At 49.9% G+C, this 14,090-nt stretch overlaps 1 protein-coding gene across 1 annotated transcript in view; it reads left to right on the forward strand.

Moving 5' to 3' along the window:
• Positions 1-254: 254 nt before the first annotated feature.
• The window catches only part of LOC117436459 (hydrocephalus-inducing protein homolog), a 37,128-nt gene continuing 23,292 nt past the window's right edge, over positions 255-14,090 (forward strand). Inside the window, exon 1 of the mRNA XM_034064517.1 lies at positions 255-333. Within this exon, the coding sequence (XP_033920408.1) occupies positions 255-333 (79 nt within the window). The remainder of the gene's footprint in view (positions 334-14,090) is intronic.

The raw sequence follows: 14,090 nt of genomic DNA on the forward strand, positions 1-14,090 counted from the left end.
CCAGGCCTGGGCTGCACTTTCCCCCCACTCCCTGCCCATGGCTCTGCTGCCTGGAGCTGTCCCTGCCAGGAGCTGCTGCTCTGTGCCCAGCTCTGCTCCCTCTCAGTGCTGCCAGAGCCCATCCCATGGGCTGTGTGCTCAGCTCTGCCCTGCACACCCCTCCCGGCAGCAGGGCTCTGCCCAGGGGCATCTCTGCCTCTGCAGGAACCTCACACCTGGCACTCCATGGATCCAGCAATGGGGAATGGAGAAACATGGTCACCCCTGAGGAAGCCTTGAGAGCTTCTGGACTCTTCAGTTGGTTCCTGGTGGCAATGAGCAGAGTGCAGGGAGGTGAGGGAGGCTGGAGGGAAGTCAGCAAGAAGCAAGGTGATGGTTCAGGGCTTTAACAAACCCTTACAAGCAGGACAGAGCCCAGCAATGGAGAGCAGTTGATGTCTGTAGGTGCAGGAGGAGTAGGTGTTCCTGCAGTGTGGCTGCAGGCCCTGGACACACCAGAGGCTGTCTGAGAAGTTTCCCTGATGGGAACATGCCTCAGTGTGGCACATGGGGAATGCCCAGAGCTGGGGGTGCCTGAACACTGCTCATCTGCCCCATGAGCCGACCTTCCTGTCTCCCTCTCCTGCACTGCCCAAACTCGCCTGGAATGCAGGATCCATCCCTGAGCCTGGAGGATGCAGGAACCTCCTGCAGTCAGGTGTCTGCTGCAGGGGAAGTGCAAAGCTCCTGTGAGACACTGGTGAGTGCGGGCAGAGAGTGGGGTGTGCGCAGCAGAGAGGGGGCTACAGGCAGGAAGCTGTCCCAGATGAGGTGCCCTGTCCCCACAGCATGGGATACCTTGCACCCAAGGACAACACCTTTCCTCTTGGCTCTTGCCAGCAAGTTCTCAATCCAGACCATTGGCTTTTCCCACTGCTCTCCCATGGTGCTCAGTTCTCTATCCTGATGGCATCACCCATTCCTCAAGAAGCCTCCTTTAGATCAGCTTGATGAGGGATATTCACTCCACCTTATGGATTGACACTATAGTAGCAGCCTGCAACTACTGGAAATGTGTCTTCAGAGATGATGGAGGTTTTCTTGCTAGCAGGAAGAGAAGGAAACCTCTACAGAGTGCAGCCTGGAAGGTTCAGACTCCAAGTTAGGAAAGAGGAATGTGTGTCAAAAGGTGGACTTGTGGTGCAAGAGGTGACCCAGAGGGAGTCTGGCTCAGCCCATGGCTTTGTGTTTCAAGGCACAGACAGCCATGGGTGCAGAGATGGGACTGAAGGGACAGAAATGCCAGGGGAGAGCTGGCTGGGAAAGCAAGATGGGTGTCAGCAGCCTGAAGGGACAGAGGTGCAGGCATGGGCCAGTGCAGGACAGCCTGCAGCAGAGATGAGGGAGGATTCTGGCAAGGCTGAAAGGCTCCAGAGAACAAAAGGTCTCTGTCCCCTGCCCTATGGCACTTGCCTCTTTCATCAAGGCCTGGGAGGAGAAATTTCATTCTCAGGGTTTCAGGCTCTACTTCTCCAAGGGCTGTGCTCAGGGCTTGGCCTTTCTGCTTCATCAAACACACCAAGGGTGTTCTCACCATCAGACACCTGCACTTTGCCTTTGTCTGCTGTAATCACAGCCTACAGGTACTAGCTTTAATGAGTCCCTGGGGAAGCTTTGTCAGGAGCAGCCCTCAGTGGGGCACATTAATGCTGAAGGGACTTGGGGCTTTGTTTCTGACTTGGACTTCTTGAGAGGTTTCTTCAGTCTCCTCTCAGCACCTGAGGTTCATGGACTCAGCCCAAATACCCCATGGGGCTCATTAAACCCTGACGAGCCATGTCTCACCCTGTGCATTTTGTCAAGTCTTCCAGATTGTCTTCCAGGGAATTGGGAGGTTTCTGAGTGCAGGGAGATTACAAAGAGCATCTGATAAAAGTGATTTGAAAGGGTTTATTTTATCACTTTTCCGTTCAGAAATTCCTGTTCCATTGCCACTGATCCCGAGTGTCTCTTCCAGAGGCTGCACAGGCAGGAAAAGCAGCCCTTAATGTCCAGCGCTGCACTGAGCACCTCGCTCCTCACCTCCCCACCCAACATTGCTCTCAGCGTCCACCCGGGACTTGCACCACTTCTCCTCACACCGGAATTCTCCATTGGATCTGGTGTCTGATGCTGCAGCTCCTGTGCACAGCTCCAGCATGGAGGGAATCAAGGAAAAGTGTCCTACACAGCAAAATACACTCGGGCACCACGTGCCTGGTGCAAGCAGCAGCTCACGGGGTCCTGTTCCTGCACAGGGTAATCTCATGAGGAAGGGTTTAGAGACACAGGTGTGTAGAAAGTGTTGGCTTTGAACATGATTGAAGAGTTGTCCAAGGTGAAACAAGGGGAACACAAAATCACAAAATGGAATTTATAAACCTTTAGAATTAGTTTTAAGCAATGTTAAGTTCAATGGCTTTGTAACAGTAGCAGTGGAAAATTACTGAGGTGCATAATACATAGAAAAAAATAGAGTACAGATAGAGAACATACTGGCACAAGATAAATCGTTAGAATTGATGTGGTCTTAAGAAAAACTGTCTAGAAAAACAGGAGGCAGGGATAAGGAGTATCTGGCAATAGCAGGTGTCCAGGATAGGCTGTGGGTAAACTAACTGATAAGTAGGAGGATAGGGGGATTATTATGTCTCTGGTGCTAGTGAACCAATTAAACTGGTATGAGCATCTACTGCGCGTGCTTCAAAGGCTGCCAGAAGTGATGAAGATTGTTGGAAGAAGTAAACGACCCTCAGAGACACCACCACAGTTCTGTACGCATGCGGGGAGCTTTCTGGAAAGTGATGTAATCCATACGTAGCCTCATGAATATGTATGTGTGCCCAAGGGCTATATAAGGATGGCTTGTGTAGCAATAAGGGAGACACACGTTAGGAGGAGTTATCCCCCGTGTCTGCTGGCGCCGGAATAAAGAATACCTGCTTGTGAGCTTGAAAACTGTGTTGGCAAGTTTGTTCCTGGGGTTGTCTCCGTATCCATTTGTCACCCCAGATGGGACCCTCTCTGCTCGGCTGCAGGACCCGCTGAGGACAGGGCTCCCCTCGACTCATTGGGATCACTGCGGGAGCAGACAAGGACCATCTGCATCAAAGGTATTCTTCTCTTTGTATAGTCTGTAAGGTGCAGGGGGCATCTTGCATAAAGACTGCATTGGTAATTGGGTTGGTTTGGTAAACGTACGCAAGGTTTGGAAGCCTTCTGTAAGTCGAGATAAGAAATCTCGTAGGTAAAGGTGTATACCCGGCTGCTAGCGTCTGTTTGGTATACACCCTCAAGAAGCAGGGGGCTTCTGGTGGTTTGGGTCCTGCAAGATGCAGGGGGTGTCTCCTGGAAATGGTTTTGGATCTTGTGGTTTGTTCCAGTAAGGATTTTGGTCTTGTGATTTTGGTATTGGTGACAGGATGTTACAACTGTGTTATTAACTGTGGTTTGTTTGATAGAATTTTAGTCTCTGTCTGTTTCAAGTGTTGTAACTGTGTGCAGTGTGTCTGTGGGATCCTTAGTGTGTGTGAGTGAGAGATTGATAATGGAAAATCAGCAGAGTGAAGAGATCATGAACAAGAGTCCTTTAGGGTGCATGTTGGCATACTGGAAAGAACTGGGAGGGTCTCCTGGGGGCTCAGGAAATAAGAAAATGTTGTCCAGCTCTTTGGAAGAACATTGTAACCGATGGTGGCCTTTGTATACTTTGGAAGATCAGGAAAAATGGCCTAAAAATGGAACCTGAACTATAATACATTGTTACAATGAATGTTGTTTTGAGGCTGCAAGGAAAATGGCATGAAGTAATGTATGCCAATACGTTCTTCACTTGAAGAGACCACGTGGAGTGACAGACGCAATGCAAAATTAATATGGCTCCGCCAGATCCCTTAATTTTGGCTTTGGAAAAGGACAGGGAAAACCTGAAAGTGAAGATGGATGGAGAGCTGTTGTTCAGCTGTGACACTGGGGAAAGATGTTTAGAGTTAAAAACAGTAATCAGGAAGAGAGGCTGGAAAATTATCTATCACAGGTACCTGTGAGAGGAGCACCCTCTGCATCTGTCCTGTCTGATATTCATAAGGAGCAAGAGATCCCTGCACTGGCACCAAGTGGTAGATGCACATTCCCGGTTCAGAAAGGGTTGAACCAGCAGTGCTGTTGCAGAGGCATCTGCAGCCCCTGCAGAGCAGGGTGACTGTGAGGGGAAAAAAGGGAAACCAAGGGGGAAAGGAGGGGAGCTCACACAGCTCCTGTGTGTGAGCATGGGATGGGTGCTGGGACAGGCAGACAAGTGGGAACAGACGTTCACGGACGGGACTGAGGGGTTGTTGAATAAATGTGGACAGGAGGAAGCATGGAGAGCGTATAGGAATCGGGAACAGGTAGGAAAGGAAAAGCCGGGTCGTGCTATAGCCACAGCTGCGGTGGTTGCTTTAAAACTGCAGGGGGAGAGTTCGGATGCTGGAAGTGAGACTGCCCTTGGGGGGGGTAGTGCCATGGTGTGGCTGCAGTGACTGAATTGGAACCAGACTGACAGGGACCTGGGGAATCTACCCTGGCAGATCCACTGGTTAAAGTAAAAGTAGGAACTAGAGGACATAAAGTGGAATTTTAGTGGATAGAGGAGCAACTTATTTGGTGTTAAATCTGAGAGAAAAGAAGAATTTGTTACAGATGTGGGAGCTGCTGAGCACCAAGAAAAAGAGAAAAACTACCAACCAACCACAAAGGACCCGAGGCATCTTTCTGAAACCCTTAAAGTACAAACTGGGAAAACAAATAGGAATGCATAAATTTTTATGCATGCCAAATTCTCTAAAATCTTGATTAGGGTGAGAAGCAACATTTAAAGAAGGCAGAATGGAATTTAGAGTTAAAAACAAACAGTTAATTGCAGTTTTGAGTTTAGCTTTAATTCAACAGAAAAGCAAACAGGACCTCCCTGAAATAGAAGAAATCCTTAATCAGGTATATCTGGGAGTATGGGCATCTGAAGTTCCAGGTAAGGTGAAAAATGCTTTGCCTGTTAAAGTGGAAATAAAAAGGGAGGCCTGCCCAAGTAGAATAAAACAATATCCCTGAGAATTAGAAGATCAAAGGGAATTAAAAAAAAAAGTCATTGATAAATTTTAAAATATATATTATTAATTGAATGTGAATTGGAATATAATATTCTGGACAGTAAAGAAATAGGATGATAAAAGTTGTAGATTGATTCAAGATCTCAGAGCAGTCAACAAAACTGCAGAGGATATTTGTCCAGTAGTAGCTAATTTGTATGATTTATTGACTAAATTGAATAATAATCAGAAATGTTTTGCCATCTTGGATTTAAAGGATGCTTTCTTTTGCTTACCATTGGCCAAAGAAAGCCAAAATTTATTTGATTTTGAATGGGAAAATCCTGACACAGGAAGGGAAATTCAATTAAGTTGGATGGTATTACCTAAAGGATTTAAAACAGTCCAGCAATTTCTGGACATCAGCACAAGAACTAGGATCATGGAAGCCACTGCTCAGATGGGGACTCTGTTACAGTATGTGGATGAGCTATTAATTGCTACAGAAACAAAGGAAGAATGTATCCAGTGGACAGTAAAATTATTAACTTTTCTGGACTGAATGGTTATTGGGTATCCAGACAAAAGGCCCAACTAATCCAAACCCGAGTTTCCTACCTAGGTGTCCTGGGTTCATCCGTTGCAGTCATTTGTGTCCTTCTTGTACCTGGTGCAGTTCTGTGGTTTGAGCTCTGGGCTGGAACAGTTGCTGATAACAAGTATGTTTTGGGGGTGTTTGTGTTCAAGGCTTTATCTGAGCACATGCTCCAGGTGGAGGAAGGGAGTCCGGGAGGAAGGAGAGACAGGACACCTGACCCAGGCTAGCCAATGAGGTATTCCATACCATAGCACGTGATGCCCAGGATGCAACTGGGAGAGAGAGAGCAGGAGGGATGGAGCTCTGGAGGAAAATGGAGGAGGGAGCACGCGGTGCTCGGACGGGCAGGGTGGAGTGAGTTATGGGTTGGTGGCTGGTGGGTGTTGTATTCTTTTCACTTGTTATTGGCTGTATCATTATTATTGTGTTAGGCCTTAGCTATTAAACTGTTCTTATCTCAACCTGTGGGGGCTACATTCCTTGGATTTTCCTTCCTAACTCTCCAGGAGTTGGGGGACTTGGTTTAAACCAGGACAGGGGGTTAAAGGAATTCCTTTGCTTAAATAAAAGTATTGTCTGTCCTAAGTACCTAACATGCCAAGGCATCGACTACTGATGAGGGGGAGAAGCAGATGCTCAGCTCTACTGGTAAGGGACAAAAGCAGATGCTCAGCTCTACTGGTAAGACACAAAAGCAGATGCTCAGCTCTACTGGTAAGACACAAAAGCAGATGCTCATCTCTACTGGTAAGACACAAAAGCAGATGCTCAGCTCTACTGGTAAGGGACATTCAGATGCTCAGCTCTACTGGTAAGACACAAAAGCAGATGCTCAGCTCTACTGGTAAGACACAAAAGCAGATGCTCATCTCTACTGGTAAGACACAAAAGCAGATGCTCAGCTCTACTGGTAAGGGACAATTCAGATGCTCAGCTCTACTGGTAAGACACAAAAGCAGATGCTCAGCTCTGCTGGTAAGGACACAAAGCAGATGCTCAGCTCTACTGGTAAGGGACACAAGCAGCTGTTTGGTTGTGCTGACAAGTGGGGCAGAAGCAGACGGGACATGGACCAACCCCAGCACAGCCCCAGCCCACAGGTGAGCTCCTCACCTCTCCGGCTCCTGCCCTTCTCCTGCTCCCTCTGGCCTATGGCCAGGGGACGGTGGCCCAGCAGGGCCTGGCAGCAGGAGGAGCGCCCCGGGGCATGCTGGGAGCTGTAGTGCTGGGGCTGCCGGCGGCCATGTTGGTGCTGGGGCTTGCAGGTTGTGCTGAGGGGAGGGCCGGGGCCAGCGCTGAGGTGAGCGAGCCCCTGTGGAGATGGAGACAGCCCCGCTGTGGGCACAGGCACCGGGCACCCCGACTGCCAGAGCGCCGAGAGCTGCCCCAGCCCGGCCTGCGGCCTGCAGCTGGCCCTGGGCCTGCACAGGAGGAAAGGGGAGAGCACAGAGAGGCAGAGAAAGAAGGGCCTGGGCTGAAGAGGTTCCCTGGCAGGACGGAGAGCGGGAGCTGTGGTGAGTGCCCGGCCCTTGGGGCCGTGTCTGCCTCTCATCTCTCCAAGCTCCCGCTCCCTTTCCCCTTGCTGTCATTGTCTCCCTTCCCCAGACCTCTCTTCTATTCCTGTGCTGTCCTCCACGTCCCTCTCTTCTCCAAGTCCTTTCTCTGTCTCTCTACCAGCCCCTTCTCCTGCTTGCAGCTCATTCTGTATCCCACCGTCTCTGTCTTTCTCCCTGCCTACTTCTCCTCTCTCTGGCTGTGTCTGCTGCTCCCAGACCCTTCCTCCATCACTCTGCAGGGCTTCTGATGCTTCTCTTTCTTTCTCCATCCCTCTGAGCTGCTCCTTGCTCCTGCACTTCTCTTTCTCTTAGTTGTTAGTCTTGTTTGTTGCTCTGGTTTTAGAATCCTAGAATAGTTAGGGTTGGAAAGGACGTTCAGATCATCCAGTTCCAAGCCTGTGCCATGGGCAGGAACACCTCACATTAAACCATGTCACCCAGGGCTCTGTCCAGGCTGGCCTTGAACACTGCCAGGGATGGAGCATTCACAAGTTCCTTTGGCAGCCTGTGCCAGCCCCTCAGCGCCCTCACAGGGAAGAACTTCTTCCTTATATCTCACCTAAACTTCCCCTGTTTCAGTTTGAACCCATCACCCCTTATCCTGTCACTCTGGTCCCTGATGAAGAGTTGCTCTCCCACATCCTTGTAGCCCCCCTTCAGACACTGGAAGCTGCTCTGAGGTCTCCATGCAGCCTTCTCTTCTCCAGGCTGAAGACCCCAGTGTTCTCAGCCTGTCTCCATACAGGAGCTGCTCCAGCCCCTGATCGTTCTCGTGTCCTGCTCTGGACTTGTTCCAACAGCTCCGTGTCCTTTTGATGTTGGGAACACCAGAACTGCACCCAGTGCTGCAAGTGGGGTCTCAGAAGAGCAGAGCAGAGGGGCAGGATCACCTCCTTCACCCTGCTGGTCACACTCCTTTGGATGCAGCCCAGGACACTGTTGGCTTTCTGGGCTGTGAGCACACAGTCATGTTCATTTTCTCATTGACTGACAGCCTCAAGTCCTTCTGAACAGGGCTGCTCTGAGTCTCTTCTGCTCCCAGCCTGTAGCTGGGATTGCTGGGATTGCTCTGACGCAGGTGTAGGAGCTTGCATTTGGCTTGGTTGAACTTCATGAGGTTGTCATTGGCCACCTCTCAGGCGTGTCAGGGTCCCTCTGGATGGCATTCCTTCCCTCCAGCATATCGACCGAACCACACAGCTTGGTGTTGCTAGCAAGCTCTCCCTGCCCCTATTTGGTTTTTACCCACTCACCTTTCCTCTACCCACCACGTCTTTTGATGATCTCTGTCAATCCTGTAGTCCTTACTTCTCTCTGCCCTGCTCCCTCTCCCACTGTTTCCCTCTCTTCCTCTTTCCCTGCTGCTTCTTTCTCCATCTCTGTGCAGATCCCTACTCTTTTATTCTTCTCATGTCTTTCTTCCTTTCTTCCTTTCTTTCTCTCATTCTTTCTCTCTTTCTCTTTTTCTCTCTCTTTTTCTTTCTCTCTCTTTCTCTCTCTTTCTCTCTCTTTCTCTCCCTTTCTCTCCCTTTCTCTCCCTCCTTCCCCTTCCTTCCCTCCTTTCCCTTCCTTCCCTCCTTTCCCTTCCTTCCCTCCTTTCCCTTCCTTCCATCCTTCCCTCCTTTTCCTTCCTTCCTTTTCCTTCCTTCCTTCCTTCCTTTTCCTTCCTTCCTTTTCCTTCCTTCCTTTTCCTTCCTTCCTTTTCCTTCCTGGAAAGCAGCAGCTGGGTGTGATAAGGCTTGAAGTAGCTGAAGGTACTATTGGATTGTGTTTTCCCAGTGAGGTTCAGGCCCTGATGCAGCTGACAGAAATGTGGCAGGCCTGGCCATTGAGCAGCTAATGCAATGCCTGCCCTCGGCTGCCCGGCAGCAGAGAGGGGCACGAATGCTTGGCCCCTGCACCCAGAGCCGAAGAGCCAGGAGGGGATACTTCCTGATGCGTAGGCCTTCCCTTTGCACATGAAGGCAGCACGGGCAAGTGGGGTGCCAGGAGGAGCTGTGCTTCAGTGCCCATCACTTCTGAAGCAGCTCGAAGCCCTTCAGAGGCTGCCAGGATCTCTGTTTCAGGTGGGGTAGAGCAGCCTTGGATCCTGGGGATCCCCGACTCCGAAAGCCGAGGGGTCGACCTGGAGTCTGCGCTGGAGCTTTCTGCCAGAGGCTCCAGGTAAGCCCATTCTCCCCAGTGTGGTGCAGAGCACATTTCACATCTTGCCCAGTGCGCACTGCCCAAGGGCATGAACTATCTCCTGGTTCATTTGTTCAGAGGCTGTTGTTGCTCAGGGCCCCATCTGCAATTGTTCTTCCTTGGCTCACTGCTGCAGTTTACAATCAGACTGTAATGTGGGTTGTGCACGGGCCCTGTGGGGCTCCTGAAGGGTGAGTGGGTCCTGCTGAGCACTCCTGGGCTCTCTAATCAATGGATCAGCACATGGATGGCAATCGGGGAGTCTCTGTCAGTGCCGTCTTGCCACCAGTGCACTGCTGTGGTAGTGATTGGCACTTGTTGTTCTTCTCCCTTCAGCAGCCCCAGCACAGAAGGATCCTGTGAGAGACCAGGCAAGGCAGAGCTGCTGCAGTTCCTCTGTCTCTAAGACAGCTCTACCAACAGCTCATCAGTCACCTTTGGGCAGTGCCTGTCACAGGGGTTGGAGTAGCCTCAGTGCCTGTTGCTGACATTGAAATAGCTGTGCCACCTCTTGCTGAGGTAGCAGTTGTGGTGCCTGTTGTAGGGGTTGGAGTGGCTGCAGTGCCACATATCTTTTATTTGTATATGTGTGTCTGTATATTTCTGTGTGCCCTGTAATGTGATGAGGTGGTGGATTTTTGCTGGAAGCTTCAGCCCAGCCCTGGATCTAGGGCTTTTCTTTAGGGTATCTTAGAGCTGTCTGTGAAGGAGAAGGGGTATTGCAGCCCAGCAGAAATAATGGCAGACTCCCAGCCCCTCCAGCATGTCTTTGAAACCCTCCCACTGTCCCACACACCATTATTCAGTGTCTCTTGCAGGACTGGTCCAGGGACATCTGAATCAATAGGCAGGAGCAGGACTGCAGCAGAAGTAGCATGAGTGCCTGGCAGAGTTGGACTAGGACTAGTAATTGGTAGTGAGGGTGGTAGTGTTTGGTCCAAGTGTGTGGTACGTGACTGTTTGTATGGTGTGAGAACCCTGTGTAAAACCACATTTGGGGTTCCCCAGTGTGTCTGGGATACTCTGCTATCAGGGCAGTAGAATCTCCATGAAGGTTTCATACAACTTTAGGATAATACTGCACAAGAATGGGGAAAAAAGAAACGAAAACAAAGAAACCCCAACAAAACCAAACCACAAAACCTAAGTCAATGAAGAAATAATCCAAGCTTTTGTGCATTCTTTATAAAACAATCTGAACTCATTTGAGGTTGTCTGTTAAGAAGGAGGAAAAGAACTGTTAGAGCTGAACCCAGTGCAGTGATTGGGAGAAAACTCCAGGCACAAACTTGCCAACACAGTTTTCAAGCTGACATCAGGTATTCTTCATTGCGGCGCCGGGAGACACGGGGGAGAGCTCCTCCTGCCGTTGTGTCCCCCTGTTGCTCCACAGGCCATCCTTATGTAGTCCCTGGGCATACGTACATAGTCATGAGGCTACGTGTGGATTATGTTGTTTTCCAGAACGTTCCCTGCATGCGTACAAAAATGTGGTGGTCTCTGAGGGTATTTACTTCTTCCAACAATCTTCATCCCTTCTGGCAGAAGTTCTAATCCAGGTCCTGGAAGGATACCTGTCGGTAATAGTAAAATTGGGTATTACAGCACCTAAGGTGCCTGCCCCCTTCCAGCTGGGGGGGTAGAGTCTCATAAGCATTTTCTCCACATAACCAATACCATCCTTTCCCTTTAGGAATGGGCCACCACTGAACCAGGTTACCATCTATATTAATAGTGTGGTTGCAGTTTGAATGGTGACCTACATCTGTGGCATTTGAACAAGCATGATCTCCTGCCCTGGTTCCTGGTGTAATACATCTTTTTGCACAGGTGTGATATTTATTACCTGGATTAGGATTAACTATTCCAAATGTTAACCTTTCGTTTGAATACAAATTGCTACTGTTCACCCACAGGTTTGTCCATGAAACAGTGTTAGGAATTGGAACTCCAGTTCATGGGAGTTCCAGCCTTTCTCCTGATTTAGGCACCTGTGCACACACCCAACAGCCACTACGATTAAAAACTTCAGTACCATTTTGCATTAATTTCAGGTATAAATTCTGGTCCCAAGCTTGTGCACCAGTTATCATACGAGTCCAAATTACGACCGACGCAAGTTCATACGTAAGGGTCCTGGAGGTTCCATCTGCCACATCTCTGGTTCTGGTGCTTTCTTTATTCTTGAATACTGTATCCGAGCAGGTTGTTCCTTTATCTTCCCTGCTGTAAAGGTGGTCAGTAATATCTGGTACGTTCTGCTCCACTTCTCCTGTAGAGGATCTCCTGAAAAATTCTTAACATAAACCCAGTCTCCAGATCTGAAAGGGTGAATGGGATAATCCAAACCTCTTGCTCTTGTCCCTGCTACTCTCTTATTTATCTCCTCCAATTGTTTTCCCAGATTGATCAAAAACTCACAGAGATAGCTCTCTCTGACTTCCTGAAGACTTCCTGCTTTAAACTGGGACTGTTATGGTCTTCCATATAAAATTTCAAATGGGCTAACCTCTTCTTTTGACCGAGGTTTAGTTTGAATTCTTAATAGAGCCAGTGGTAACCTTGGTACCAATAGGATTTCATTTCCTGACATATTTTCCTAATCTGTTGTTTGATCAGATGGTTCATCTTTTCTACGTGCTCACTGGCCCGAGGCCTGTATGGAACATGTACTTGCCAATCAACTTCCCCCTGATCCCGGAGGGATGTGAAGGAGAATGGAAAGAGTGTAACTCCCAGGGGCTGAGGTAAGTCGAGTAACTAAGGTATAACACAAACCACTGCTGCTACCACCAATAATAATAATGATAAGGGAAATAACAAGGGAAGAGAATACAGCTGCTCATGAGGATCAGTGTTTACAGATATGTAAAGGGTGGGTGTCAGAATGATGGTTTTTTTCAGTGATATCCAGGGATAGGACAAGGGGCAATGGGTGTAAACTGGAGCATAGAAGGTTCCATGTGAACGTCAGGAAGAACTCCTTTACTGTGAGAGTGACAGAGCACTGGAAGAGGTTGCCCAGGGGGGTTGTGGAGTCTCCTCCACTGGAGATATTCAAGGCCTGCCTGGACAAGTTCCTGTGTGATGTACTCTAGGTTACCCTGCTCTTGCAGGGGGTTGGACTAGATGATCTTTTGAGGTCCCTTCCAACCCTTGGGATTCTGTGGAAAATGAAGATCTGCCCCTCTGCTCCCAGTGCCCAGAGGGGATGTGCTGGCAGTCAGCACGGAGGTCTCGATCCCATCAGAGCTGTAGAGTCTGACAGTACCTGCATGGCAGAGAGCAGAGGCTCTCGTAAGGGATGCACTGGCTGCCCTGTTTAAAAATCAAAGCCCTGGCTTGGGTTCCAGCCCAGGAGAGCCTCTGCACAGCTGTTGTTTGACAAAACTCCCAGTGTTTTTGGCCAAAGACTTTCAGGTACAAATGCAGTCAAATAGTTGACTAAGCAAAAGGCAAACCAGTGGTCCATTCTTGAGCAGAGCAGCAATTGCTTTGGGGTTTTGCTTGAGTTCAGACAGTTGTGGCTGTGGCATGGTTGTAATGGGCCTGTGAAGGCACCTGCTTGGGGCAGGTAAAGCCACTTTCATCTTTGCTTTTATTTCTTGGTGCCTGCTTCAGTTTGGAATCTCCTTGCTCAGCAGGGCTTGTGCCTGCAGCCTGCCCAGCACCTCTGAGCACAGCGTGCGTGCTGCAGGGAGCTGCCCCAGCTGCCTGTCAGCAGCAAGAGATGGGCCTGTCCCTCCAGTGCTTCCCAAGTGATAAATAACCCAAGCTGCTCCTTTCACAGCTTCTGAAGAGCCTGTGGGGCTTCGTAGGTGCTGGGGTTGTGGCCGGTGCTCCTGTGGGCTCAGGTTGAAAGGCAGGTCACGGGCTGGGCTTGTCCCCTCCCTTTGTCTCCTGGTCTGATCTTTCTCTCCCTTGCTTCAAACCACAGACCCACGTGCCGGTGTTTGAAGCTGCCCCACAGGAGAAGTATTAGCCCTGCTGTGGATGACCAGCTTGCTGCAAAGGCAGGAGCCCAGGAGCCCAGTCCTGCTGCAAGTGGAGCTGCCATGGGATGTCTGAAGCTGCAGATGCCAACCAAGCTGTGGTGGAGCAGGTAAAGCACGTGAGGGCTGTTGTTTGTCTTGCTCAGGAGAAGGTGGAGGGAAGGAGCGCTTGTGGCAGCTGGTGTGGTCCTTGGAGCTGACCATGGGAGGATCTTGCTGGGCTGTGGGTGCTCGGGTGTAAGTGTGGTTTCAAATGTGTGTGATGCCAGGAAGTAAAGAGCTGCCATGTGCTCAGGCTCTGAAGGAAGCTCTGTATCTTGGGGGAGGAGAGGAGGAGCCTGTACTCCCTAGGCTGTGGTGTGTCTTGGTGCTGGGTGGCCTGGAGAAGGCCCTGGCAGGAGGGAGAGAAGAGCTGGGTGTGAGGGAAGTGAGACTGAGCCCTGCTCTGGCTGCGTGACTTTGACTAAGCCCTGGTCCTGCAGTGTGGGGTTACTGTAGGATGTTTCTGTCCTCAGTATCGTGGTGACTTTGATGGTTTTTAGCTGCCAGTGGAGACATGAGGCCAAGGCAGTTAGGATTAAGGCAGTGTCAACCCCAGGAATGACTGTTGAACCATTCTGTAGCTGCTGCACAGTTATCAGTGCCCCTGACATCTGTCCCCTTTCCTGTTTAACCT

Source organism: Melopsittacus undulatus, chromosome 7 (genome assembly GCF_012275295.1).
Source record: "Melopsittacus undulatus isolate bMelUnd1 chromosome 7, bMelUnd1.mat.Z, whole genome shotgun sequence".
Taxonomy (NCBI): Eukaryota; Metazoa; Chordata; class Aves; order Psittaciformes; family Psittaculidae; genus Melopsittacus; species Melopsittacus undulatus.